General features: G+C 46.4%; 1 protein-coding gene across 5 annotated transcripts in view; it reads right to left on the bottom strand.

The window, feature by feature from the left end:
* The window catches only part of ABTB3 (ankyrin repeat and BTB domain containing 3), a 278504-nt gene that overhangs the window by 30007 nt on the left and 223634 nt on the right, over positions 1–24863 (bottom strand). For 2 of the 5 annotated variants that reach the window (XM_074326261.1, XM_074326265.1), the window contains 7 exons: positions 9849–10014; positions 7720–7809; positions 5436–5537; positions 3383–3476; positions 3136–3271; positions 2209–2429; positions 274–452 (listed from right to left, as the gene is read on the bottom strand). In XM_074326261.1, coding sequence (XP_074182362.1) covers positions 274–452; positions 2209–2429; positions 3136–3271; positions 3383–3476; positions 5436–5537; positions 7720–7809; positions 9849–10014 — 988 coding nt within the window. The remainder of the gene's footprint in view (positions 1–273; positions 453–2208; positions 2430–3135; positions 3272–3382; positions 3477–5435; positions 5538–7719; positions 7810–9848; positions 10015–24863) is intronic. The other 3 variants (XM_074326262.1, XM_074326264.1, XM_074326263.1) reach the window with 3 other exon arrangements.

Here is a 24863-nt window from a genome sequence, read left to right as displayed (position 1 = left end):
CCCAGCTTTCGCGCAAGTTCCCTGGGTTAGAAGTTATCTTTCTACTTTTGTGCCCAAGTGCCTTGGAACATAACAGGTGTTCAGCCAAACAGCTGCCCCACCCACAAATGACCACACAAGTAGCTTTATCCAGCTGGGGTGCACCCCCCATCCAATGGCCATTAACACAGGGATCCTACCCGAAGGGCAGGAGCAGGCTAAGGGAGCACAGAGATCGGGAACCTCCAGCCTAGTTTGCTGCCGATGACCACAATAGCATTAAACCCCTCGTACCTTGCTGGCCTTCAAGATCTCAAACATCAGGGGCAGGCCTTGGGTAACAAGCTCCTCCGTGTATTCTTCCTCCTGAATGGTCTTAAACTCCTTTAACAGGCACTGGATGAGAGGCCTGCGGTGCTGCTGGAAGGCGATCCGCAAGGACTCCAGCCATGTGTGCAGGGTCCACGGGACACCTGGGAGGTGAGGACGGGAGGGGCAGGGCGGGGAGGAGAGGGCAAGGCAGAAAACAACCACAAGAGAAGGCATGTTTTTATGGAAAACTTGGCCTTTCCCCAGGACATGATCCAATTATGAGACTAAGAGAAAGACTTGTGATGAATAGAACCAGTGTTGGTTTTTCCCCCAGAGACTTGCAGAAGTTGAAATTAAAGGTCATAATTCAATTCCCTTAACTATGCGTGTCCATTTCTGCATGCTACTCATATTATCAGGGACTGCATTTTCCAACATACAATTATGGTGCAGAATATTGGACTTATTATGCACACAACTTATGCCTATTACATAGTTCTGAGTGCTGACTTCATTCGTTTCCATTCCCTCTGCATTCTGGACAGGGAGAAGCTCAGGGAGGGGCAGAGTCTTGCCTAGGATTGGATGGCACATCCATGCCCAGATGAGAGCTGAGAGCTGGTGAAACCCACCGGTGGGCTCCACCATCTATTGCTCTGGCTAAGACAGGTAACTGAATAAGGAGACGGGGAGGCTATAGCAGCTGCTCCCCTTCCCCTGTGCAAAACCACATTTCCGTCTGCAGGCACTTTACCAGGTCTACCTCCTTCAACAGAAACCTCTCCAGCAGCTGACTGCTGTGATGTGCTTCTCTCCTCTCGTGGTGAGGCAGACGAGAGAACTTGCATGTCTCGCTATTGTGTATAACAAGCTGACCATTAGGTCTCTAGCTGCATCGTCAGGCGACCATGTTTCCCCGAAAATAAGACCTAGCTGGACCATCAACTCTAACGCATCTTTTGGAGCAAAAATTAATATAAGACCGGGTAATATATTATATTATATTATATTAGATAAGAAGAAGACCAGGTCTTATATTAACTTTGCTCCAAAAAACGCATTAGAGCTGATGGTCTGGCTAGGTCTTATTTTCAGGGAAATACAGTAAGTAGGCTCGCAGGGCAGAGGTACAAATGTCTCACATACTAAACAGCTGCTCTGTGAGACAGGCCCATTTCCAGAACCGCGACAGGGGGCCCCTTCTCAGGCCCTCAGTCTACCTTCACCTGTCACACCCTGTGTTTAAGGCCTAGGTTAGGTCCCATCGTTCCTGTGCAGGGGTGCTAATGACGCTAGACTGGTGATGGCTGGTCTAGCCTGGTCCCCAGATACATGGAGGAGATGGCTCTGGGCTACCTCACTCAAGGAAGAGCCACCCCAAGCTTTTCCTGAGAGTGGCTCTGGCCGACTGAAGCTCAGTGGGTTAAGCCATGGTAAGGAAGGGATGCCCTCATCTCCTCATGGTAGCTGCTGCCCCTCCGGCTGCAGCTTCATGCGTTTGGGTGCTCTGAGCAGTGATTCCCCAACCACTGGGAACCACCTGGGATGATTGTTAAATATAAAGATTTCCAGCCTTTATCCATCCAGACCCTCAACTGAAGAGCCTCTGGGTGTAGGGCCTGGCAATCTGTATTCAGACAAGCTCCCAGGTGATTAAAATTCCTAACTTCCCAGGGTCCAGAGTTTGGGAATCATGGAAAGATGACCTGAGGATGGGTCTTCAGGGCTGGCAGGATGTCATTGTCAATGGGGACAGTGTGTGTGTGTGCAGCCTGGAAGTACTCTAGTCAGTATGTGAGAAGTTTCCTGAGCCCGTGTGGGGTGTGTGTACGTGTGTGTGTGTGTGTGTGTGAGAAAGACCTAGAGCTGGGTGGGCAGTGGGGCTGTGCCCAGAGGTAAAGGGTGCTCAGAACTGACCTATGCTCCTGATATCAATTGTGACATCCACGTAGCCATGCTCAGCGCTGTGATACATGGCCTCTCTCAGGGCTCTCAGTTTGGCCTTGCTGTTGCGGCTGGCGCACAGGGGGGGCGGGGCTGTCTCTGCCAGGTCAGTCCCCTCAGCCAGAATCTCCTCCAGGGACAGGATATCACTCTTCTCCTTCTCTGGCTGAGCGAGCAGTTTGCGGAACACATTCCTGTCAATCATAAACCCAGAGAGGAAGACACTCAGAGATGGAAGGGCTTTGCCGGGACAGGGGAAGTGGGGACACCACTCACTTGGGACAAGGGAATGACGGGACCAACTCCGGGGTGGTGGTTTCGGAGGCCTGGCCACGGGCACTGTGTTTCGGGGATGGAGGAGATGGTGGGGCACAACTGGCTGTGTTTCCTCAGGGACAAGTGGGAGTTCAGTGTTTTCCTTAAATATCTAGGAGGCTCTAGAACTCGGCCCTTTTAACCATCAGCCTGCACCTCCCCGCCCCCCAGTGAATTTGCTTTACTTGGGGTTCTGTGTAATAAATCCGGATGGGGGTAAATCCTAAAGGAATGGTAGATAGGAAGTAACCAAACACGAAGGATTTTATTATTTTTAAATGGATTCTTCTCACTTCACTTCAGAGACGTGATGTAGTCTGACTAACACTGGCCAAGAGTGAAGTCTCCGGGAGGTGAATGCTGGTTGGGAAACGACAAAACAAGCCAGGCTAAGTGAATGTGTGCTGCATGAAGCTGGCTCTTCAGCAGAAAGCTGGAAGTTAAGACCAGTCTGGCCAGGCTGGGGCCTGGACTGCCTCTGGGCCCCACATCCAGAGATGCAGTGGGTCTGGGGTAGGCCTGGGAATCTGCATTTTTAACAAGCACCACTTTGGGACCTTGTGGCTTAGGCCCGTCCTAGCCTACCTGTGTCCGTGGGCTGCAGCCTGGCTGAAAGAGTTCATATCACCCTGGGGGGTGGTAGAAATTCCATTTCTGTACATGGTTCCTATCAGGGGGTCCGCACCACGCTCCAACAGCAAACTAACCAGCTCAAAATTGCCTGCAAGCCCAGAGAAGGGGGTTTCATAAGAGATATAATAGCAAAGATACAGTCACAGACGTATCACGGTGCTGGAGACCCTCGGCCAGGGCGAGAATCAGCAACTCTTACCTACGGCGGCTGCGAGCTGCAGGGGCGTTTCCGAATAGTTCTCCTCGCCGTGCTCCACAGAGCCTTCCACCTTGGCCCCGGCATCCAGGAGGAGCTGCGGAGGAAAAGTGGCCATTGAAACGTTTAAAGGGCATGCACTGTGAGGAGGGGTCAGAAAAAAGTGGGTGGAAATCGGTGAAAGGCTAATGTCCTGCTCTCCCTCTGGGTCAGTGACCACGTGCACAGGGTGAGGGGAATTGTACCTCAAGGATGAACTGAGCCTCTCGTATCTTCTAGAGCCTGTGAGTGCCCGAGGTGTGGTCCAGGGACCAGCATTATCAGCATTACCTGGGAGCTTGTTGGAAACACTGGCTCTCAGGCCCCACCCCAGACCCTCTGAATGGGTCTGCATTTTAACAAGCTTTCCAGATGATTTACGCATACATCCATGTTTCTAGAAGCACCGAGCTAGAAGCCCACAGCACCAGCGTGCTGTATGAGTCCCTTTTTGGGTCAGAGAGCATGACAGTGGTCTCTCAGAACCACAGAATCAGAGTTCTGAAGGACCTTTTGGACTGCCCCCCCTCCCAGGGCCAACCAGGGCAAGAATCCCTTCTAGAACACTCCGGCTAGCTCAGGGGACAGTTCAACAGATGCTCAGCTTCTTGGCTACCAGGATCAATGATGAGAAAGAGGCAGAGTGAGCTTTTTGCTTCATAGGACTCCATTCTGTGCATCCCCTAAGATATCTGTGCTTCTTAAAACCTGAGATTCTGTACAGGCCAGATCCTCACTCACAGGTAAATGTGCTATTACTGACGTGAAATGGGGGAAGCGGGGTGTCTGCTTTCTTTATTACCTATCCGGGGATCCCTGGGGGCGCAGCCAGGAGGGGGCCGCCTCCTTGGCATTCCATGACTGGTGCACCTGCACCAGACAGGTGGTCTAACTTCTGTTTGGCTTTGCTGGGCCGCCCACTGCTCCTATTCCTGATTTAAAGACTAGGGATGCCACTGCCTGTTAAGGGATGGCATCTGAGTCCGCCGGGCCACCTCTGACCCCGTCTTTCTTAGATTCCTCCACTAGGAGTGGACTGGGTATGACGTTCTGCAGGCAGAAGCCAGGTCGCAGTGTGACCCGTCGCACACTCAACCTCCTGAAACGTGACTTTGGATCTGTCTTCAGGATTCCCATAGCCTAGGAAACAACAAAGGATTCCGATGGAATTCCAGCACTGCCTAGTGGTCCCTGCCCCTCTGTGCCCTGCCCCGACACTTCTCAGGGGCTTGGACCACACAAAAGGAGGTGAGTTCCTGATGTCCCTAAAGCACAGCACTACCTATAGAGTCAGCGGTGGTCATGGACCCGGATGCTGATCTCTCTTTTTCGACGAAGCGAAGACCACGTTTAAGATCTAGAATGTATTATTAGATGGCTATTCACTGGACACCAACGCTACAACAGCCAGAAAAGGTGCAAGCAATACACATTATGTGCCCAAGGACCTCGGATGAGGACATCTCTCCATGCTTGGGGAGCTGTTTCAGAAGACACATGCGAAGGCCCTATGCTAGATCTCCTGGATCCGATTCTCAAGAACTGGGATCCAAGTGAGTGTCTTTTGGAATGGTTGTCTTGGTGACAAGAATACTTCTTTCCACTGTTGGAAATCACTAGACTCTGTGTAAATGCCGGGGTCACACCTAATGGGAGGTTCTAAGGTCTCACACCAGCCAAGTTTTATGTTCGTTCACGGTACAACAAATAAAATGAACCAATCCACAAAAACCACAGCTCAGGCCCCACCCCCGAGCAACCGGGAACAATTTCGTAGGTTGGCCATTCTGTGTGTGAGGCTGCCTGTAGGTACGTGATAATTTCATATTGGTTAGAGCCGGGCCATATAGATCATTACATGTAATATTTTCATTCATATGATATGAATGTGCTATATTTAACTGTAATTAACCAATATGAATCTCTTACCGCATATGCATGCTGGGAGGGGTACAGATTTGCATAATGGAAGAGGTGAAATTAAAGGTCAGATGTGGATAGGGAAATACGTTAATACCTGAACTACAGGAATATGTCCATGCAACACAGCAAAAGTCAGAGCCGTCCAATGGCGGGTCTCGGGGTGGACGGATGGATATTTATGAGGAGTACTGACAACCTATAAACAAATTGAAGTTATTTTAAAAAATGTGACCTTCACAATACTTAGACCAGCAAATCTGACCTGTCTGTGGCTGGGCATGTGGGCTAGAGACGTACAGAAGGGCATCCTGGAAGGTGCCTTGGGAAATGCTGGCGATGTGGGGTAGCTGAGAATAAAGATTCCTTTGCTTCTCATCTGAAAGGAAGTAAATGGATGACTTCTGAGCACCTACCTCTAAGGTGCCTTGGAGAAGCTGTCATGGCATCTACAATGAGCAAGCTCACCTGCCTGTCTCCTCTTTCTGCTTAAGGAAGGGTGGTGGTTCTGAGAACTACAGGATGTCAGATAGCATGAGATGCCACTACCATTACATCCACACCATTAGGGGACATTCCTGGTGGCGGCAAATCCCAGGCAAGGGGAGGTCTGCCAGGGAAGACCACCACCCATGTGATGGAGAAATGTCACCATCAGGTCACAGCTCACTAGTGTCCTCATCTCACTCTTCTGCTGGTTTCCTGGTGGACAAGGGCCTTACGCTACTGGAAACGGGGCATAAAAAACCTACCCTGGACACACCAGGAATGAGCTTCTGATATTGGCCTTTTGGTATAGAGGCCTCAGGACACCCCAGGCCAAGACACAGGTGGCAGGCAACCTAAGGTTGCGGTCCTGCAGAGTTGGCACCCGCACATGGCTTTTCTCCCAAATTTTCCTGGGACCATGTAACTGCGATGCCTGTTTCATTCAGAGCAGTTGAGTTCACTCATCACCCGCTGGGGAAAGGCCATGAGCTGGGAGCCATGGGATGGGCTAGGGAGGACCAGAGAACCCCACCAGGACCCCACGCAGAGGAGCCCTTGCTGGGGTCTGCACAGTGCTTGGGGATTCGTAACAGGGGGGAAACATCCCCAATACTGGAAACGTGAAAGATCCAAAATGGTTCTGGATCCAACACTATGTCTATTGCTTGCTTTCCTCAGATAAATACAAATCTCACTAAAAAAAGAAAAAACAAAATCCAAAACCCCAAAACCAAAAAACCCACAGTACTAAGACTTCAAGAGCATCTAATTTTGAACTAAAAATGTTTCTCAGGGTTGCTGAGTTAGGATTGCAGCACATCTAACTTCCCAGCCTCCAAGTATGCCAATGTCCGGCTGCCGGAGAGAGTGGGTCTTAAGACAGCATAGAACATGGCAAAAAAGTGTGACTTCACCTACTACGGTACAACCCTTGGCGGGGGAGGGAACCAATATTAACTGAGTCCCAAACTATGCCAGGTACTCTCTGTATTTATTTCTTCCAACAACTCTCTGAGATGGGTGTGATTATTCTCCCATTTCGCAGATGGGGACATCGAGGCTCAGAAGTTTAAACCACTTGCCCAAGCACAAAAGCAAGTTACTAAGATGCAGCAGCTTCAGAATTGGAATGCCAATGTCAAGTTCTAAAGCCTGTAGGGGTGTGCTTTCTACTATACCACACTGCCTCAAGAAAGCTTTGCAATCAGCTTTAAGACCTGTGGCTCCAACTCTGCTAACCAGGTGAGCCAATCAGGATTTGGTGGGGGAGAGGGAGCTACACCTCAGCTCAGGGAACAAGGGCCAGCTTTGCATCAGGCAGAGGGAAAGGGCTGATGGCTCAGGAGAGCTCTCTGCCCCAATCCCAGAAGGAATGGATCAGCAGTAAGAATCAGAGACTTGGTACAGCTGAGCCAAGGAAAAGCCGGAGCTCCTTGTAGGTTCGTTGGTACCGTGTTTTCCAGAAAATAAGACCTAGCTGGACAATCAGCTCTAATGCATTGTTTGGAGCAAAAATTAATATAAGACCCAGTCTTTATGATATTACATTATATATTATATTATTATATTATAAGACCTGGTCTTACAGTAAAATAAGACCGGGTCTTACATTAATTTTTGCTTCAAAAGACGCATTAGAGCTGATGGTCCGGCTAAGTCTTATTTTGGGAGAAAAATGGTAGTTTTTAAGTGAAACATCCATGCTGGCAGCTCCGTGGCATTTGGTTGGGCTGGGGGCTTGGGCTGGAGGAAATCCGTCTGCTGCTGTGACCTATCTGCTGGACTGAGCGCCCCTCAGGGGTGGCTCTCGGGAGAAAGAAGCCCCCCTCTCTTTGCTGGCCTGTTCCCGGGACTGCCAGGCCCATGGGCCCTGCAGCCCTCTGCACCCTCACCTCCACGTTCAGGTCAGCTCCGGCATCCAGCAGCATCTGAACCATCGCCTCGTCCCCACGGACGCAGGCGTACATCAGGGGGGTCATGCCCTGCGGTGAGTTAAAAACCAGAGAACGGAGAAGGTTTACAAGGTGGCTGTGTCACTTGATGAGAACAAATGGAAAATCTTGTGTGTAGAATACTAGGCTTGTACTCAAAGCCTAGCATTAAAAAATAAACAGCCCTATGATACATACGGTCACAATCCTCCATATTTTGAAACCCAAAATGGGGGCCAGAAGGGAGCATAAATTGCCTTTTTTGAATTTATCTTTGCTTAAGTTGTAAAATTTTTGTTTGTCTGTCTTAGAGTTCAGCAGACCTAAGAGTGTTGCTAAAACAAGCGGCTGCTTTCAACTTACAGCACTTGGGAACTTTCTGGATTCTGTAACATCTAAGCTATCTAATTGACAAACACTGTTTCCTTAATATTTTCCCTTTTGCAGTAGAACAAGTGTCATCTTTACTCTCTATAAGCTGCTGGTCAGTGTCAAGGGAAATTGGATGCCTCTGAGAGTAGCCCCATCACTGACACCTGGTTTGACGTTATCATTTATAAGCAAAAGGAATCGCTTTCAGAAATTCCATATTTTCCCATGGCTCCTGTTTATTAAAAAGTACCACAACCAACAGAAGGAAGGGATGGATTTTTCAATAAACAGTGTTGTGAAGGCAGCTATTGGGGAAAACATACAAGTTAGAGCTTTATCTCACACCATACACCAAAATCATTTCTAGTTTGATTAGTGATATGGAGAAAAAAATTAAAACCATAAAAGACATCTAAGCATAAAAGCAATAAAAGAAATAAAAAAGGAAAATCATTACAGCATTGAAGACATAAAATTGAAAACAAAATTAAAAGGTGAGAAATAAATTGAGACCTATTTGTCACATTATAATAAAGGGTTATTTTATATGCGTAAAATGCAAAGAGCTCTTCTAAGTAAAGAAAGACAGTAAAGCTCCAATGAAAAACAGGCAAAAGACAAGTGAAAGATTAATAGGGAACTCATATAGTTGGAGGGTGTGTATAGAAAACAGTCTCTGAGAAAGTAACTTGAGATTAAAAACCTTAAGGAATGTTGATGACTTTGAGCCACTATTTCCACTTTTAAGAATCTCCCTAATGAAATAATCACAGATTTGAACGAAGACTTGTGTTTAGTTAGCTCAGCATTATTGATACAAGTAATTAGAAACAACCTAAATATCCAACAACCCAGGCATGGTTAACTGAATAAATAATATGATGGTTTCAAGTAGCCATTAAAAGTGTTTAAACATATTTAATATTACAAATTCCCTTGATAAAAAATATTGAAAAAAACCAAGATATAATAAAATCTTGTTTTTGTATAATAAACTCGTGTGTGTGTATACGTTAGGGCTTATTGGTGCTGCTCATGAAAATTATTAGCTGCTATCCCTTCCCTTGGAACTCACTGCATGAACTGTCCATGTGAGAAACAGCTTCCTGTCTCCCTTGTGACTTTCCATCTGGGGCTTTACATGGAAAACTTGTGTGTTTTCTCTGTCCATGATATCTTCACCCACAGGGGGCATCTCCCTGAGTGGTAGACCCACCAGCCTTTCACTGTAAATCAGTGTCAGCCACTTGGGGGACACACAGCTGCCTCTCTCTGAGGTGTCTCTGAAGGTCCCCCAGAATGACTTCTGTGTATCTTAAACATACCCTGAAAGTTTGGTGAAAAGCTGCCTGGACTTGTTCTGTGACGCAGTAACAGACAGGCAGGCAGAGAACTAATTTTAACCATGCTGGAAAAAGAACTTGAAGGACACATACTAAATATAAATGATGGTGATCTGGGTGATGGCATTATTTACTTTCCGGAATAGGCCTATTTTTCTCTATTTTCCATTTCAGTTGCAATGATCATGCGCAACGTCTATAAAGATGAACAAGGGTATTTTTTATATTTTTTTTTTTAAAAAAAGAAAGAAAGAAAATCACCCTCGTCACCAGTAGGGGGAGCCGCTGTCCAGTGCCTACTGTTTCTATCTTGCCATGGGGCCGTGCTCATGGTGAAAGTGGGGATGCCTGTCAGACACTCAGAAGACCCTGTACCTGTTCGCTCATGGTGTTGATCCCATCAGGTCCCAGGAGAGACACTGCTTGCTTCACCAGGTCTGTTCGCCCACAGTTCAGCATCCGGAAACCCAGGTCCTGCTTAAACTTGGCTTCAATGGCCACTGCGTCCAATTTCCGAGAAGCGAAAAAGCAGTCGTCAGCCCTAAGAAGGGAGAGATGGTCAGCTGGATGCATCAGCTTCCCCAGGGGCTGGTCCTGGAGGGCCACAAGAGTTAGGAAGCACCCGGAGACTATGCATTTGTTTTTCATGTCAATTGCCTCTTCTTGGACTCCCGTTAAAATATGGATGTCTTGATCCTTTGTCCTTTATAACTGCTGCTGATCTGCCCAGTCTCTCCTCTGTGTTCCCAGCATACTGAGCTTAGTATAATAATGGCTATTATTTACTGGATGTTTACTAGGGGCTCGGCTCTCTGCTAAACTCTTAACGTGAATGAATTTGTTTAATCTCCACACAACCCCAAGAGGTAAGTACTATCATTACCCCTCTTTTAATCATGGGGAAACAGATAAGGGACTTGCTCAAGGCCACACAGCCAGCCAGTCAGCAGTGGAGCTGGGATGTGAACCAAGGCAGTCTGTGGAGGGCTGGACTGGATATCCACTGTGTCACCCTGTCCCCCATCACAGCACATACTATTTGCTTTTTTCCTTGCCTGACTTCCTCTCCAGGCTGGGGACTTCTGAGAGCAGGGACCTTGTCTAATGTGTCTCTGCATCCCAGTGCCAGCCAGCACAGAGCACATGGAGGTGTTAGCTGAATGAACACAGAATGGCTGCGTTCTCTACATTCACAGCAGAAGCAGGGCAGAGAACCGGCAAGAGGGAATGAGAGCCCAAATGGTAAGGGGCACCAACCCAGCCAGCCAGGCTCGGGGAGAGGTTAGGGAAGGGTGGACAGGACAATCAATGGATTCCAGAAGGTGTTACAAACTCTGCTTGTAAAGGATGTTACTTCCTTCTCACGGTGAACTGATCAATCAGTTATCATCAAATCACCAAGCATGCATTGAGCACCTGTGTGTGACAAGCTCTGCTCTAGGTGCTGCAGACACAAAGCTAAACATGTCATTGCCCTGCCTTGGGGCCCCCTGCCTGGAAGGGGGGAGAACACAGCATCGGGCATCATAATCCCATGCAGCAAATGCAATGATGGAGGGATCAGAGACACGCACCAAACGGAGCCCAGGGGACACAGCAAGGCTTTCTGGGGGAGGTGACCCCTGAGCTGTGACAAATAAGGAGACAGGAGGAAAGAGGGCAGAAGAATTTTGAGGAGGGCCAGTATGAGCAAAAGTATGGAGGTGAGACATGACAGGTAAAGCGGAGGGGACAGGGGAACTATGAAAGTTTCGGTGTTCCTGGGACACACACTTCTAGGCAGAGGGCCAGAAGCTGAGGGTGATGAGTAGGCAGGGGCTAGATTACAGAGGAACTTTACTTAATACTTAAGGCTCCAGTCTTTATCCTTAAAAGCCACTGAAGGTTTTTATGTAGGCAGGGGATGGCTGGATGGCCAAGTCTAGGAAATAGTGGAGGACGGGTTTGAGGGGAGCCAATCCTAGAGGTAGGGAGACATGTTAGTGCTAAATGAACAAGCGGAATGGACAGAAGAAGCCAAAATATGAAGTGACAAGGTGCTGAGTGAAAGCAGTGGTTGCTAGTATGGAGCAGAGGCCGTGGATTCCGCCTTCTCCACATACAGGTGCCCATTTCTCAGATTATGGCCCGTGCTCCAGGGCTGGGGAACCACACACTTGCATCAGCTGGAGTCAGTGCTGTCCCAGGCCCCTTCCTGTTCTTCTTCTTGCTAATTCAGAGGGTGGAAACTGAGGAAAGGAGCCAGGTGTTCAGAATTCCTGGTTCCATTCCTGCTTCTAACTAACCCACTTTGTGGCATAAGGAAGGAGTAGGTGTGTGGGGGACTACCTTCTTTTTTATTCTTGGAGGAAATGAGAGGGGCTATTGTTTCAGGACGTTGATGGCACAAAGAGTCCTGCTCATCAATAGGGCTGTGATGTGGGGACAGGACTTGAGGGGTGAACCACAAATAGAGCCACAGGAAGTGAGTGGGATGGGTGTGCACTTGACCCTTCTTTGGGCTCCTGATGTATCATTTAACTCTGCTAACAGAGGAGCCTTGGGCCCAAGGCTATCCTGAAATAGGAACTCAGTGGTAGGAGATATTAGGGCTCCCCACAGGAGACTCTAGGAGTTTGCTTCTGGCCACCAGGGGGAGCTGATGCAGCGAAGATAGAGTCCAGAGAAAGAGACCTGAAGCTTGGTGTTGACAGGGCGTCTGATCTGTACACATGCTCCCGGAACTGTGTGTCAGGCCCGGCTCCAAGTGCCTGTATGTATGAGAGCCCTGGGAGGAACTAAGAAAGGCATTTAGGGGCCCAAAGTTGACCAGGTCCCTGGACTTCAGGATTACGACCTTTTCAGGGCAGGTGGAGGAGCCAAGACGACCCCTTGGAGCTGGGCGAGGGCTCAAGGACTCTGGCCTGGCTTTAGACCATGGCATCAGCATCCCAGGTGTGAACTTCTGGGGCACAGGATGGGGTGTGCCAGAGGGCCCAGTTCATGGGGCTTTGGAGTTGGGACTCATAGATAAGGCTACAGATTTAGCAGATATTGCATGGGACAAACTTACACTAATGTTTAACTGTTTATTTGAAATTGAACGTTTTTTTTTTTAAATCTGAGAAAGGGCAGAGCCACTTGGCATGATCCGAAAAGCACACAAGAAGAGACCATGGAGCCCAGGGAAGTGTAGACAGCACCTAGCTCCATTGGAGTGGCAGCAGGCTTCATGTAAAGGATCTATGTTCCCTAAAAATGGTTAAGGAAAAAGCTTCAGGCCAATGAACAGGACAAAGAGCAGGGGATGACAGCAGCAGGGCAGGTCCTGGGGCATACCTCACAAAGGCTTCTGGAGAGGAAAAGAAAGGGGTCTGCACATGTTGCACTGAAGTGTCTAGAGCCTTGACTGGGGGTATGTGCAAACCTCAGGGAGGTATCAGATTTGAATAATTGTAAGGAAAACTTTTCTTCTCACAGACCACTATCTAATTCTGGAAGAGGGTGCTCTGAAATCAAGAGCCTCCTTCTTGGGAACAAAGATGCTGTGAACTATCATTTTCACAGACTTTCCAATTTCCTCTTTCCTGTCTGCTATCCTCAATGCTTGACTGATTCTCTCAAACAAGCAATTTTTTTCTGGAGTCAAGTGAATGCCACATGACTGGGTAAATGTTACCTACTACCATGTTTCCCCGAAAATAGACCTAGCTGGACAACCAACTCTAATGCGTCTTTTGGAGCAAAAATTAATATAAGACCCAGTATTATATTATATTATATTATATTATATTATATTATATTATATTATATTATATTATATTATATTATATTATATTATATATTATATTATACCCAGTCTTATAGTAAAGTAAGACCGGGTCTTATATTAATTTTTACTCCAAAAGATGCATTAGAGCTGATTGTCCGGCTGTCTTATTTTCGGGGAAACACGGTATGTGTGGGCAACACAGAAGGGTGCTAAGAGGAGAGACACAAACCCCACCCCATCCATGTCCAATGAGCTCCCGGGCTGCTAACCTGGTAATTCCAAGAACATTAGAAGTGTTTACCAGCTACAGATGCCCTTGACTTTAATTAGAAAGAGACAAATGGCAAGAAAATTACTGTAGCTAAGATGCTGACGTTAATAATTGTTATTATAGGAAGTTGACATTTACTGAATACTTACTATTGAAATCTAAGCTCTTTCCATCATACGACCTTCAAAAGCCCATGATGAAGGTGTGATAGGAGCCCCATTCTGGAGATGAGGACACTGCCCAAGGCACAGAGCTAGTAAGCAGTGAGCCAGGATTCCCCCCAGGGCATCTGATCCCCCCCCGGCCAGACCCCTCTCAGCAGGACCTGGCACTTCTCCATCTAACCAGCGTGCCCACATATGCAACTGCCTACCTGAGTACATCTTTTGGATGTCTCCCAGACCCTCAAATTTAATATGTCCCAAATGGAACTTTTTATTAACATATTTACTTCTCACCCTCTAAACATGTCCCCCAGTCACCTCATCTCCATAATTGGCACCACTGTTAACCCAGTTGCTTAGGCCAGAACCTTCTCTCACGCCCATATCCATTCCACCAGCTGTTGATTCTGCCCTCCGAATCCCCAATTCCAAATCCATCCACTTCTCTCTACCTGCATCGTCCAGTACCTGGTTCCAAACTCCAGCATCTTTTTTGGCCTAGGTTATTGCAGTAGCCTTCTAACAGGTCTTCCTGCTGTCATTTTTCTCTTCATCCAAACCAATCTGTTACTCAAGGGAAGAGTGGGCTTAAAAGGTAAATAGGACCCTGTGATGCCCCTGCTTAAAACCTTTCAGTGCCTTTCCATATATTAAGAATAGGCTCCAGCTCCCTACACATGCCCAGCTCTCCAACCCTTCCCTTCCTCCTTCACTCTGCACTAGTAACTCCCCTCTTCCGTTCCTTCAACAGGCCAAGGTCTTTCCCGCCTTGAGGACTTTACTCCTGCTGTTCCCTCTCTTTAAATGCCCTTCCCCTGGCTCTTTGCAGGGCTGGCTCCTTCTCACACCTCAAGTATGAGTTTGCACATCACCTCCAAAGGAGGCCTTCCTTCTCTGACCAGGGTATGCTCTTCGCCTTTACACGCCCCATCTCTAGGCCAATATCATCGTTCCCCTTGTTAGCACCTTTTCCCATCTGTGACTATTTTATTTATTTGGTTTTACTTTTTAACGTTTTCTTCTCCCACAAGAATGTCAGCCTCCTTGGCGGCAGGGCCATATCTGTCTTATTATGCCTATCTCGTATGCCCGAAGCACACGTATTAACTGACAGGTGAGCCATGAACTGCAAAGCGTTCATTCTGGAAGCCCCAAGAAACATCTGTTTATCAAGAATCCCTCGGTCACACAAAGTAAGTAATGGTTCTACTCACTGAATTTTACCAGCCAAGGCAGACCAGCAGGGAGGTAAGTACAGCAGGTAAGAAACATCTCTCATAAAGGTCTAGGAAACATGGCTTTCTGTTTAACCGGGTTTGATAGCAAACTAAACTCTGCAAAATCTTAATTCCTGCAGCATTCCTGTAAAGATGACTCAGAGCTCCATTTCCTCTGTCTGAAAAGTCTCTGAAGGATCTGCCACTGAAGACCAACAGATCCCCAACGGCCTGACAAATCGGTGTTCCCTTCTAAGTGCAGGACTTATCTATGCAGAAATCTATTAAGCCGGCCAGCTGGGGCTTCATCAGAAGGTGATCAAGTTTGTGGTTTTCCCTTCGAGTAGCTTTCAGTGATGCCATAAAAAATCGGATCAATTCAAGTTAAGAGGTCAGCTACCAAAGCGGTCAATTTCTCTGATTTCTCAAGGGCCCCAGCCCCAACAGACTAGCTCAATAGCTTCCATCACTTCAGGAATGTGACTTCAGAAAGATGTATTCCAGGAGGCTTACAGGCCTCAGCACAGCAAGGAGTGGTGTGGAGGGGGGAGCGGATGCATTCTGCTGATCTCTTGATGCTCTCTGAGTGACAAATGAAAGGTGGTGAGGCCTCAGACACAGTTTATTCATTTACTAATTTTTAAAGCTAGCATAGAAGTTATGAGCAGGGTCTCTGGTTCCCAGCTCTGCTATTTAGCAGCTGTGTGATCTTGGGGCAAGTTACTTAACCTCTTTGTTGTTCAGTTTTCTCATCTGTAAAATGAGTTTAGTCATAATACCTTCCTCCTAGGAGTTTGGGTGAGGATTAAATGAGATAATCCATGCACGGTGCTTAGAAAAGTACAGAGCTTGGCACACAGCTCTTGCTAAACGTTAGAGATTTCATCTCATAATCATTACTATAAATTACAAAGCAAGGTGCAGACTGTTTGGAGAGAATACACCCCATTTGGCAGATGCAAATACAGAGACACAGAGACTAAAGAACATTACAGCAAAAGTGCCTCGTAAGGTCTCCAATTAGCTACTGTATCTAACCAACTCCACCAGGACAAAGGCAGGTCTTTTCCCAGTGGGGAAACCCTGGGCCCCAGAAGGGCTGCTGTCCTGTCCAGCATGGTTTTTCAACAAATTAAGTGATGACACAGGTTGGGAAGGGAGGGGGAAAGGGAGTCACTGTTGATGAGAGCAGTTTCTGGAACAGTTCAACAAGGAAAAAAATGAAGCTGCTCAGGGTGCTGGAGGCCCGTGCAGCCAGGATTCCACGCCTCTTTCCTCCTCCACCCCCAGGACCAACCTGGACGCACCGGTGCTAGAGGAAACTGGCAGCTCCCAGGTTCCCTGAGTGCTCACTCCAGTATAACTCCGGGAAGCTCATCCTGAGGGCGTGGGCTCGGAAGCCAGAATGCCTGGGTTCATCGCTTGGCTCTGCCCTCACTAACTGGGAAAGTCTGCACGGGGTCCTTAACCTCATTTATTTTTCTGACGTATATAATAGAAACACTAATATTACACGTTTTACTTGTTGAACAAATACTTAGCACTTACCATATACCAGGCATATTACATATAAGCTTTTTATAAATATTAACTTATTTAATTCTCATGATCACCCCTATGAGAAAGTCATTAATATTATTAACCTGTTGTACAGATGAGGAACATGGGGTACAGAGAGGTTAATTAACTTGCTCATTGTCACACAGCTAATAAGTAGGAGTCAGGATTTGAACCGAGGCAGTCCCACTGACGACTCTGTACCACCCAGTTCTTAGTGATGCACTGGCGATTTCCGGGCTTCCAAAGGGATTCCTCATGCATGACTCTGGGATCTGTAGCCCAAGAGGCATAAACAGTTCCCCCACCATGACCTTCCTCTGCAGTAATAAAAAAAGCTACCCTTTATTGCATGCTCATAGACACTGTGCTATGTACTCAGATCCCACCACTTCAAGTGATCCTCTCCTCGAAGGAGCTGCTGTTATTTCCATTCGATTGGCAAGGAAACTGAGGCTGAGGTCTGAGAGTCTGACACAAAGCCTGTGCACCCTGGAGCAGGCAGAGCCCCTGGTCTTGAAATCAGGCCAAGACCAGAGTTCACATCCCCATTTGGCTTCTGACTTGCTACCTGGGACAGGTAACTTAACCTCTCTAAGCCTCTGTTTGTTTCCCCGTCTTTAAGACAGGGACGAGAAGAGCAGTACCGTCTGTATCTGTGATGAGGATTAAAGGGGATAATATATTTGAACCACTCAGCACAGTGTGTGATACTAATTGCCCAGTGCATGAAATGCATATTCATTACTATACCATTATCTTCTAATTGTAGGTCCTCTTCTCAGGGATGTAATCAGTTCATCTGGAAGTCCCACCCTCCCCCCATCCTCCAACCACACAATCCTCCAGTCCCTGAGGGCCTCTCCTTGCCCCCAATCTGTTCTGGCGCCTGGCCCCTCTGAGCCGAGCCCTCCCTGTGTCCTCTGCTTGCTGGGCCCTGTGACAGCTCTGCTGTTGTCCATGGCTCCTTACTGCTCTCTCCTCAGGTTTCTGTTCTCATTCATGCGGGTCTTACCAGCAGGCTGGTAACGTGGGTCAGAGCCTCTCTGAGAGGCAGGAACCTGGGGTCAGCCTGGGGGGCCGTGTGAGGGGAGGGGCCGCTTTGCCCTACTCACCAGGAAGGTGCCCCAGCCCACCATTGCAGGACTGTCGTGGGGATGACCAGGCGAGGGAGCGGCCCCACTCTGCTACCCGGGCCCCACGGACCCATGATGTGGTTTACAGTATGGCTCCCCAAGGCCAGTGGAACAGATGTTAGTGATAATCAGAGAAATAGGAGTATTTACAGTTTTCCTAACACACTATCGTTATAATCATAATAATAATTTATACTTAGATAGCTTTCCATGTGCCAAGCACTTCCCATGTAACAGGCCACTTCATCCCCCAAATTACCCCATGGACCAGGCCCTGTCCTCTTCATTTTACAGATGAAAAACCTGAGGCATGGAGGTTATGTCACCGGCCTAAGATCACACAGCTCATAGGCGGTGGGGCTGGCATTGAGTCCTGAGCCTATGCTCATATCTTGTTTAAACCCTCATCGGAAGCCCAAAAGGCAGGTTTCAGCATCCCCATTTCACAGATGAGGAAACAGAGCCCGAGAGGAGTGACATATGTTGCCCTAAACTCACTGGGCTCCTTCTCCCTCCATTTAACCCAGACCTGTCTCATCTCAAAGACCAGGCTTAAGGAAAACTTGGATTTGTGTGTATTCCCACACTCTGTTCCAGCCCAATTCCACAGAACCCAACGTTATCAAATGCCTGCTATGTGCCACACACTGGGGACACAGAGAGGCCAACCGGATGAGATTTCTGCCCCGGAGAAGCTCGGAGGCTAAGGGAAGTGCCATGGTTCATGCATTCCCACACACGCATTCTCTGAGCGCCAGCTACAGGCCAGGCACTGGGTGAGGTGCTGGGATGCAGCAGCCAGTGAGCCAGACATGGGCCCTCCCCTCCCAGGCTGTCACGGAGAAAGACATTGAGCAAACTGGCTATATAGGTGACTACATAATTGAAAATGCATGTGCCTCGGGGAGAAAAATGAAAACACAACACTAACACAAAATAATAATTAAGGATCAAGATGCTGGCCTCTCTTATCTCTCTGCGGGCACACCAGAGAGATTTATGATATCCAGGAGCAGACGACAAGGCTGACTCCATTTATCTGGATCCTCACCCAAGGGCGGCAGGAAAAACTATTGGTGTTCAAGTATATGCCAACACAGCCTATTTCCTTGCAGTACAATCTTGGGCAAGTCTCCCCATCTTTCTCTAGGCTTCTGCTTCCTCGTTTACAAAATGGGAGAGCAGTACCTCTGTGTTAAGGTTTTTGTAAGGAATGAGATGGTTGCATATGAATCTATTCTTGTTGGGCTGGAGGCACTGTTTGAATATGAACACGAACCTAGAGCATGTGGGATACGTGATGCTGACATAGACGAAGACTGTCTAGAAGATGTGGAGCTAAGTCAGCCACCTGAAATGCAGGACAGACATTACAGGCAGTCAACACCCCCGTACCTCTTAGGGAACTTGGGGTAATGTATTGGCTGTGAAACAACACCTAAACCAGGGATGGAAAACAGGGGTCATCTTGGGCAAACTCGGATTCGCTGGTCTGGCTGATGGCAGTATGGTGTTAAGGAGGATTCTGAGGCCATGTCCAGACTGAGCCAGGAAAGGAACCCTCCAGAACAGGGGCTTACAGAACAGTTCTGAAAGCAACTGGTAAAGCAGGAGTAGGGCCAGTGGTTTTAAGTCATTAGCTGTGTGACCATGGATAAGTCACCTTTCCACTGACAGCCTGAGTTTCCTTGTCTATAAAATGGGGTGTTGGGCTAGTCAAACTCTTGGGCGCCTCCAAGCATGGACATTCTCTGAGCTTATCACGTTTTCTGGGGCTCAAGTGCCATTCTTTACGATGCAATAGCTTTTCTCCCTTCCTCTATCTCAACATTTTAGCTTCTCTGTTTTTTTTTTTGCTCTTATTTCATACAAATAGTTATTACCAAGAGGATCATTTGGGAAAGAAATGTGTGGCAACGAGTGCAAACTGTCCCCCCAGCGTCCATTCTCCACTTCCTCCTTATAGTGATGCAGAATCGCCTGCCCTTACAAAGTTTTGACTGGGCATATGGCTGTTCAGATACAGACTACCTTTCCCAGAATTAGGAAATTGGAAAAAGCTGCCATTCTGACCATAAGTCAAACAGTTTGTTAGGCACACTGAGAGCTTCCATACTCAAAATATTTCATGGGTTCAATAATAATAATGATAATAATAATAGTAATAATAACAGCCGCAAACACATATAGTATTTATTGTGTGCCAGGAACTATTCTAATTGTACATATACATACACGCATGTATAAAACCTACACATATCTGTGAATGAGTATTACACACATACACACACATTCACATCTATGATCTTATGTAATCCTCACTTTGACCATAGAAAATTTATCTTCATCTTTCAGGCGAGGAAACTGCAGTACTTGCCCCAGGTCACGCAGACTACGAGTAGCAGAACTAAGATTTGAAGCAGGCAGGCTGCTGGTGGACCTCTGCTCTTACCACCGCAGGACACCACGGCCTCTCTGTGCTACCAAAGGCCTTCCATGTTCGCATAAATTCTATTCAACGGCTGCCTGGGTAACTACTAGATGCCGAGTACTGGGCTGGGTGCCAAAGAAATAGAAATTCCCATCCACAGGCTTCAAATTCAAGGCCCTCTTGCAATTGTCCTGGAAAAATTCTCCATCTCAACCATTTCTACTTTCTCACCATCCAGCTAACAAGGCCAGCTTCCCTCTCCATATGCACAGTTTCCCACTGCTTTCTTATCTGCATGCACGGCGTGCCCCGCACTTCCAATACTCTCCCCCATACCCTGCTTTCCTTCCAGTTGTATTCTAGAGACAAGTACCATGTAACAGCTTGTGACTTGCAGAATCACAGGATGTCGGTGCTGAGAGAGGGCGCTCGGCTCAATGCCCGACCTTAAGACCAGGAAGCTGGAAGCCTGAGACGGGTTAACTAATCGTAGAGGTCACAGATGTATGTAGGAGCAGAATCCATGTCTTTTTCTAAAGTCATTTAGCAAGTCTCTCTATGGAGACCTTTAGGTTTGTGTAGGTCAGTGACTCTCAGCCAGGGGTGATTTTATCACCCACAGGGGACATTTGGCAATGTCTGGTGACACTTGATTGTCACAACTAGGGAGGTGCTATTAGTGTCCAGTAGGTAGAGGTGAGGGATGGTACTAACCATCCTACAGTGCACAGGACAGCCCCCCTCAACAAAAAGTTATCCAGCCCAAAATATCACTAGTTCTGAGGTTGAAAACCCTGGTGGAGGGTAATAATTTTTTTTGGTATCATCTCTTATATATCAAGCAGTTCCCATTACAGGGTTCTGTAAGCGTGACAATAAAATGGTGTCTTCAGAAATGAATTGTGAAATGGCAAATCATAGTCCTGACTTGGATACAGGCCCTCGACCCCCCTCTTCAACACATTTTCCCAAGAAAGCCAAATTCCCTTTCATAGGCGTCAAGTCCCGCAATTGATGAGTTTTTCTTTTTCTTTTGGGTAGGAAAAAGATGAACAAATTGAGACTTTTGTGCCGAAGCAAGTCACACTAAGATCTCCATGCACCTTTCTAAGAAAAAAAATTATATTAAAGAAGCAAATGGAGCATGCAACGCTTGCAAAGTTCCTAGGAGAAATCTTTGTCCAAAAATTGTGCCCACTTGCTGTTTAATGCTGCTACTAAAATACAGAAAAGAGCCAGCTCATTAAACCTGCCTCAGATAAGATAAAGAAAGGGTGATTCCACATTCTCCTCCCGGCCAATCTTTTCTGCATTGCAAGAGTACCAAGGGGCCAGGAATCGTTCTCCTCTTTAGGAGTAAATGCCCAGTTCATGGTAAAACCCACTGTGTTTGCCTCCTCTCACAATAGAAAATCTGGGTCTGTTCAAATATGTGCAAAAAGATTTATATCAAATGCGAGCACCCAGGAGAATGAAACTAGTGTGTTCACAGCTGAATGTATTGTCATGTTATTTTGAGTAGAAAATAATGAAGCTCCATTACACATCTCTTACTTCGGCAGCATGCCTTGTTTCAAAAGAGTTGAAAATAAGGCAAAGTCTCTAGAGAAAGGAGTCACCTCTGATTTTGGCAAGCTGTTAATGTATACCCCTTTGCCTTTTTGGCAAAGATTTGTTGTTGTCCTCCAGAATGCTTCATCTCCTTTTTGTATTGTAGGACCTGAATTTTTAGCTGGCTATGTGGCTGCCCATGATAAAGACTACAATTCCCAGATTTCCTTGCAGCTAGTCATGGCCACATGACTAAGTACTGACCAATCGGGAGGAGGAAGTGATGTGTATAATCTCTGGGGCAAGCCCTATCCTTCTACTTTACCTCCTCCCACTAGATAGGTATAGATCTGGTGGGTGGGGATGGCCATATCAACCACGCAGAGGACAGTATCACCTAAGGAATGGCAGAGCAACAACAGGGAAGGTGCCTGGGTCCCTGACCTGCAGTTGCCATAACAGCCCAGGACTGCTTATGCCTGGATTGTTACTTGAGGGAGAATTTTAAACTCCTATCTTACTCAAGACACAGGTATTCTGCACGTCTGTTATAACTAATGAATCCCTAGCCTAGTTAATCCATTCCACAAATGGTTTTTAAATTTAAATCAATCCAGTGAAACATGCAGAAAGTGTTAAGTCTATGCTGGGTTACTGTGCTAGGTGCTAGAAATTCAAAGATGAATGCACACACCATCCTCCAAGAAATTCTAGAAAGAACTGATAGTCTTCTTTACAACAATTTTCATAAATAGACATACCAATTCTTGAGGTGTAAAGGCAAAGTTCTAGTGTTACACTCCCAGGTCTGTGCTCTATGAAATGCTTTATGACAGGTCTGCAAATTTTTTTCTGTAAAGGTTCAACTAGTAAATATTTTAGGCTTTGTGGGCCATATGGTCTCTGTATAACTACTCAACCCTGCCACTGTAGTGTGAAAGCAGCCATAAACAATACTAAGCAAATGGGCGTGGCTACATTCCCCTAAAACTTTCTTTACAAAAATGAGTGACGGGCAGATGTAAATTGCTGACCCCTGATCTCTGGTAAAAGATTTAAATAGGATAACCTTCTCTTTGGGATTTATAAGAAACACAGGATGTTAAAAGTGTTGAGAAAAATTTTTTAAAAGCCTATTTAATTTTATTTAAGCCAGGGTTTCCCAAATGTATTGAACCACTTAACAGGTTTTTTTTAACTAATGCTTATTAATATCCTAGAACTGGTCTTCTGAATGTGCTATAGCCAACACCAGCTAAGTAACTTTTATTGTTAGTGAGTTATTTTAGGCACACGTAAAATATAGAGGAATACAGTGACCACCTACATGCTGACTACCCAACCCAGCTGAAAAAATAAAGCATTACAAATACAAAGACCTCTGTATACCCCTCCTGATTCCATCAGCTCTTCCATCTTTTTGAGATCACCATTGCTCCTGAATTTGACATTTATCATCCCTATGCATGCTTTATACTTTTTACTACTTTTATGAATTCCTAATGATATATGGACTGTCTTGAATGTTGGTAAACTTTATGTCAATGGTAGCATACTACACAAATCCTGGCTCAACTAGCTTTTTTTCCCCCACAGTATTATGTTTCCAGGTTTAGCTGTTTAATAACCTGTAGATCTAGTTCATTTATTTTCATTGTTACTTGGTACTCCAAGTATAAACATACCATAATTTATTTATCTATTCTCCTGTAGACAGACTGCTTATTTCTCTTCTTTTAATTTATTTTGTGATTACAAACTCTGCATCTATGAACATTTTGGTACATGTCTCCTTATTTCCATATGGAAGAGTTTCTCTACGGTATAGACCTGAGAGTAGAATTATGTGTTTTCAAGTTTACTTGAAAGAGGATTCAGAGTCCCCTCCAGTAGTGTTTAAGAGTTCTCATTATTCTGTATCTTTGCTCAAACTTGATATTGTCAGACTTTAATTTTTTTGCCAATCTAATGGGTATGAAATGCATACTGGGTGTGGTTTTGATTGCATTTCCAGGATTACTAGTGAGGTTGAGATCCTTTCATATATTTCTCAGAATACTTCTACATGAAATCTTCACAGGGCTCTTTGGCACTGGACAACGGTGACAATGATTGACTGACACAAGAGGCTGACAGGCATCCAAATTTCTCAGAAGAGCTAAGGCTGGAGGCCGAGCCTTTCAAGATGAACCTGGGCATTTTCAAAAGTTACTTTCACATTTGCCAGTGTTGACTTCTTTGTTTGGAGCTACCTTTCTAATAGAGAGAACGTGGGCTTTGGAGTCAGACAGACCTGGTTCAAATCCAAGATGGGGCACATTCAACATGTGACCATGGGCAGGTCGCCTAACTTCCCAGAGCCCCCGTTTCCTTAGGTGTGAAGAGAACAATGAAGCCACTCATGTGGTTGGGGGAGAAATGAGTGGAGCAGAGCACAAGAAACACCCAGGATAGTTCTGGTCCATGCAGGTTCTCGATTTAGTTCCCTCTATCACCTTGTAAGATACAGGAGAGGGCATGAACTGAGAGCCTTATTTTCTTTACCTTCTACATGCCTCAGTTTCCTCCACAGGTAGAAGTGTCATTACCATTTGTACATCTAACATTAGACCAGAAATTGAATAATGTTCAGAGTTAGAAAGGACTTTGAAGATCATTCAGTCTGATGGTCCTTAACCTTCCATAGGGTAGTTTAATGAACTGATGAAAGGTTAAGTTCACTTACTGTGATAACCACAGCTTTTTGAAGGATGGGACCTGCTCTTTTATTGTTACCCAAAGTACCTTTGTCACGGCTTGTAGGAAGTACTTTGTACTAGGTACGTGGCTTTGGAATAAGTACTGGTTGCCTGACTAATTGCTAAGGGAAGATAATGTTCCTGTGTAGCTAAGATTTTTAACTAGTGTTTGGGAGGTTTGTTGGCAGATGAGGAAATAGCACGTTGGGCAGAAATTTAACAGACTCAAGAGTGGGCCAAAAAAAAAAATTCCTGTTCTTCTGGAAGCCAAATCCCATATGGCAAATGACATACCCTCGGCCTGCCAGCCTGAATTGGAAGCCCTAATTTGGAAGTGAGCCCCAAATGCCATTTAAGCTGTAGTTCTCTGTGTTGCTGTACGCACCAAATGTGTTTCTGTTTTGCTTTTAACACTTTGGAAGCTCAGAACAAATTCCAAGTGTTGGCAAACTGTCTGTCGCCTGCAATCTGGTTTCCACCCACATGAGGTTATTGAAACTGCTGCTGTGAAGAGGGCGGATGGCTCTTCACTGCCAAGCCTGGTGGCCTTCTTTCAGTCTGCGTCTTCTCCTCC

This window comes from Rhinolophus sinicus, linkage group LG02 (genome assembly GCF_036562045.2).
Source record: "Rhinolophus sinicus isolate RSC01 linkage group LG02, ASM3656204v1, whole genome shotgun sequence".
NCBI classification, from domain to species: domain Eukaryota; kingdom Metazoa; phylum Chordata; class Mammalia; order Chiroptera; family Rhinolophidae; genus Rhinolophus; species Rhinolophus sinicus.
Note: the sequence above shows the minus strand (reverse complement) of the source record. Positions and strands in the feature narration are given on the sequence as shown.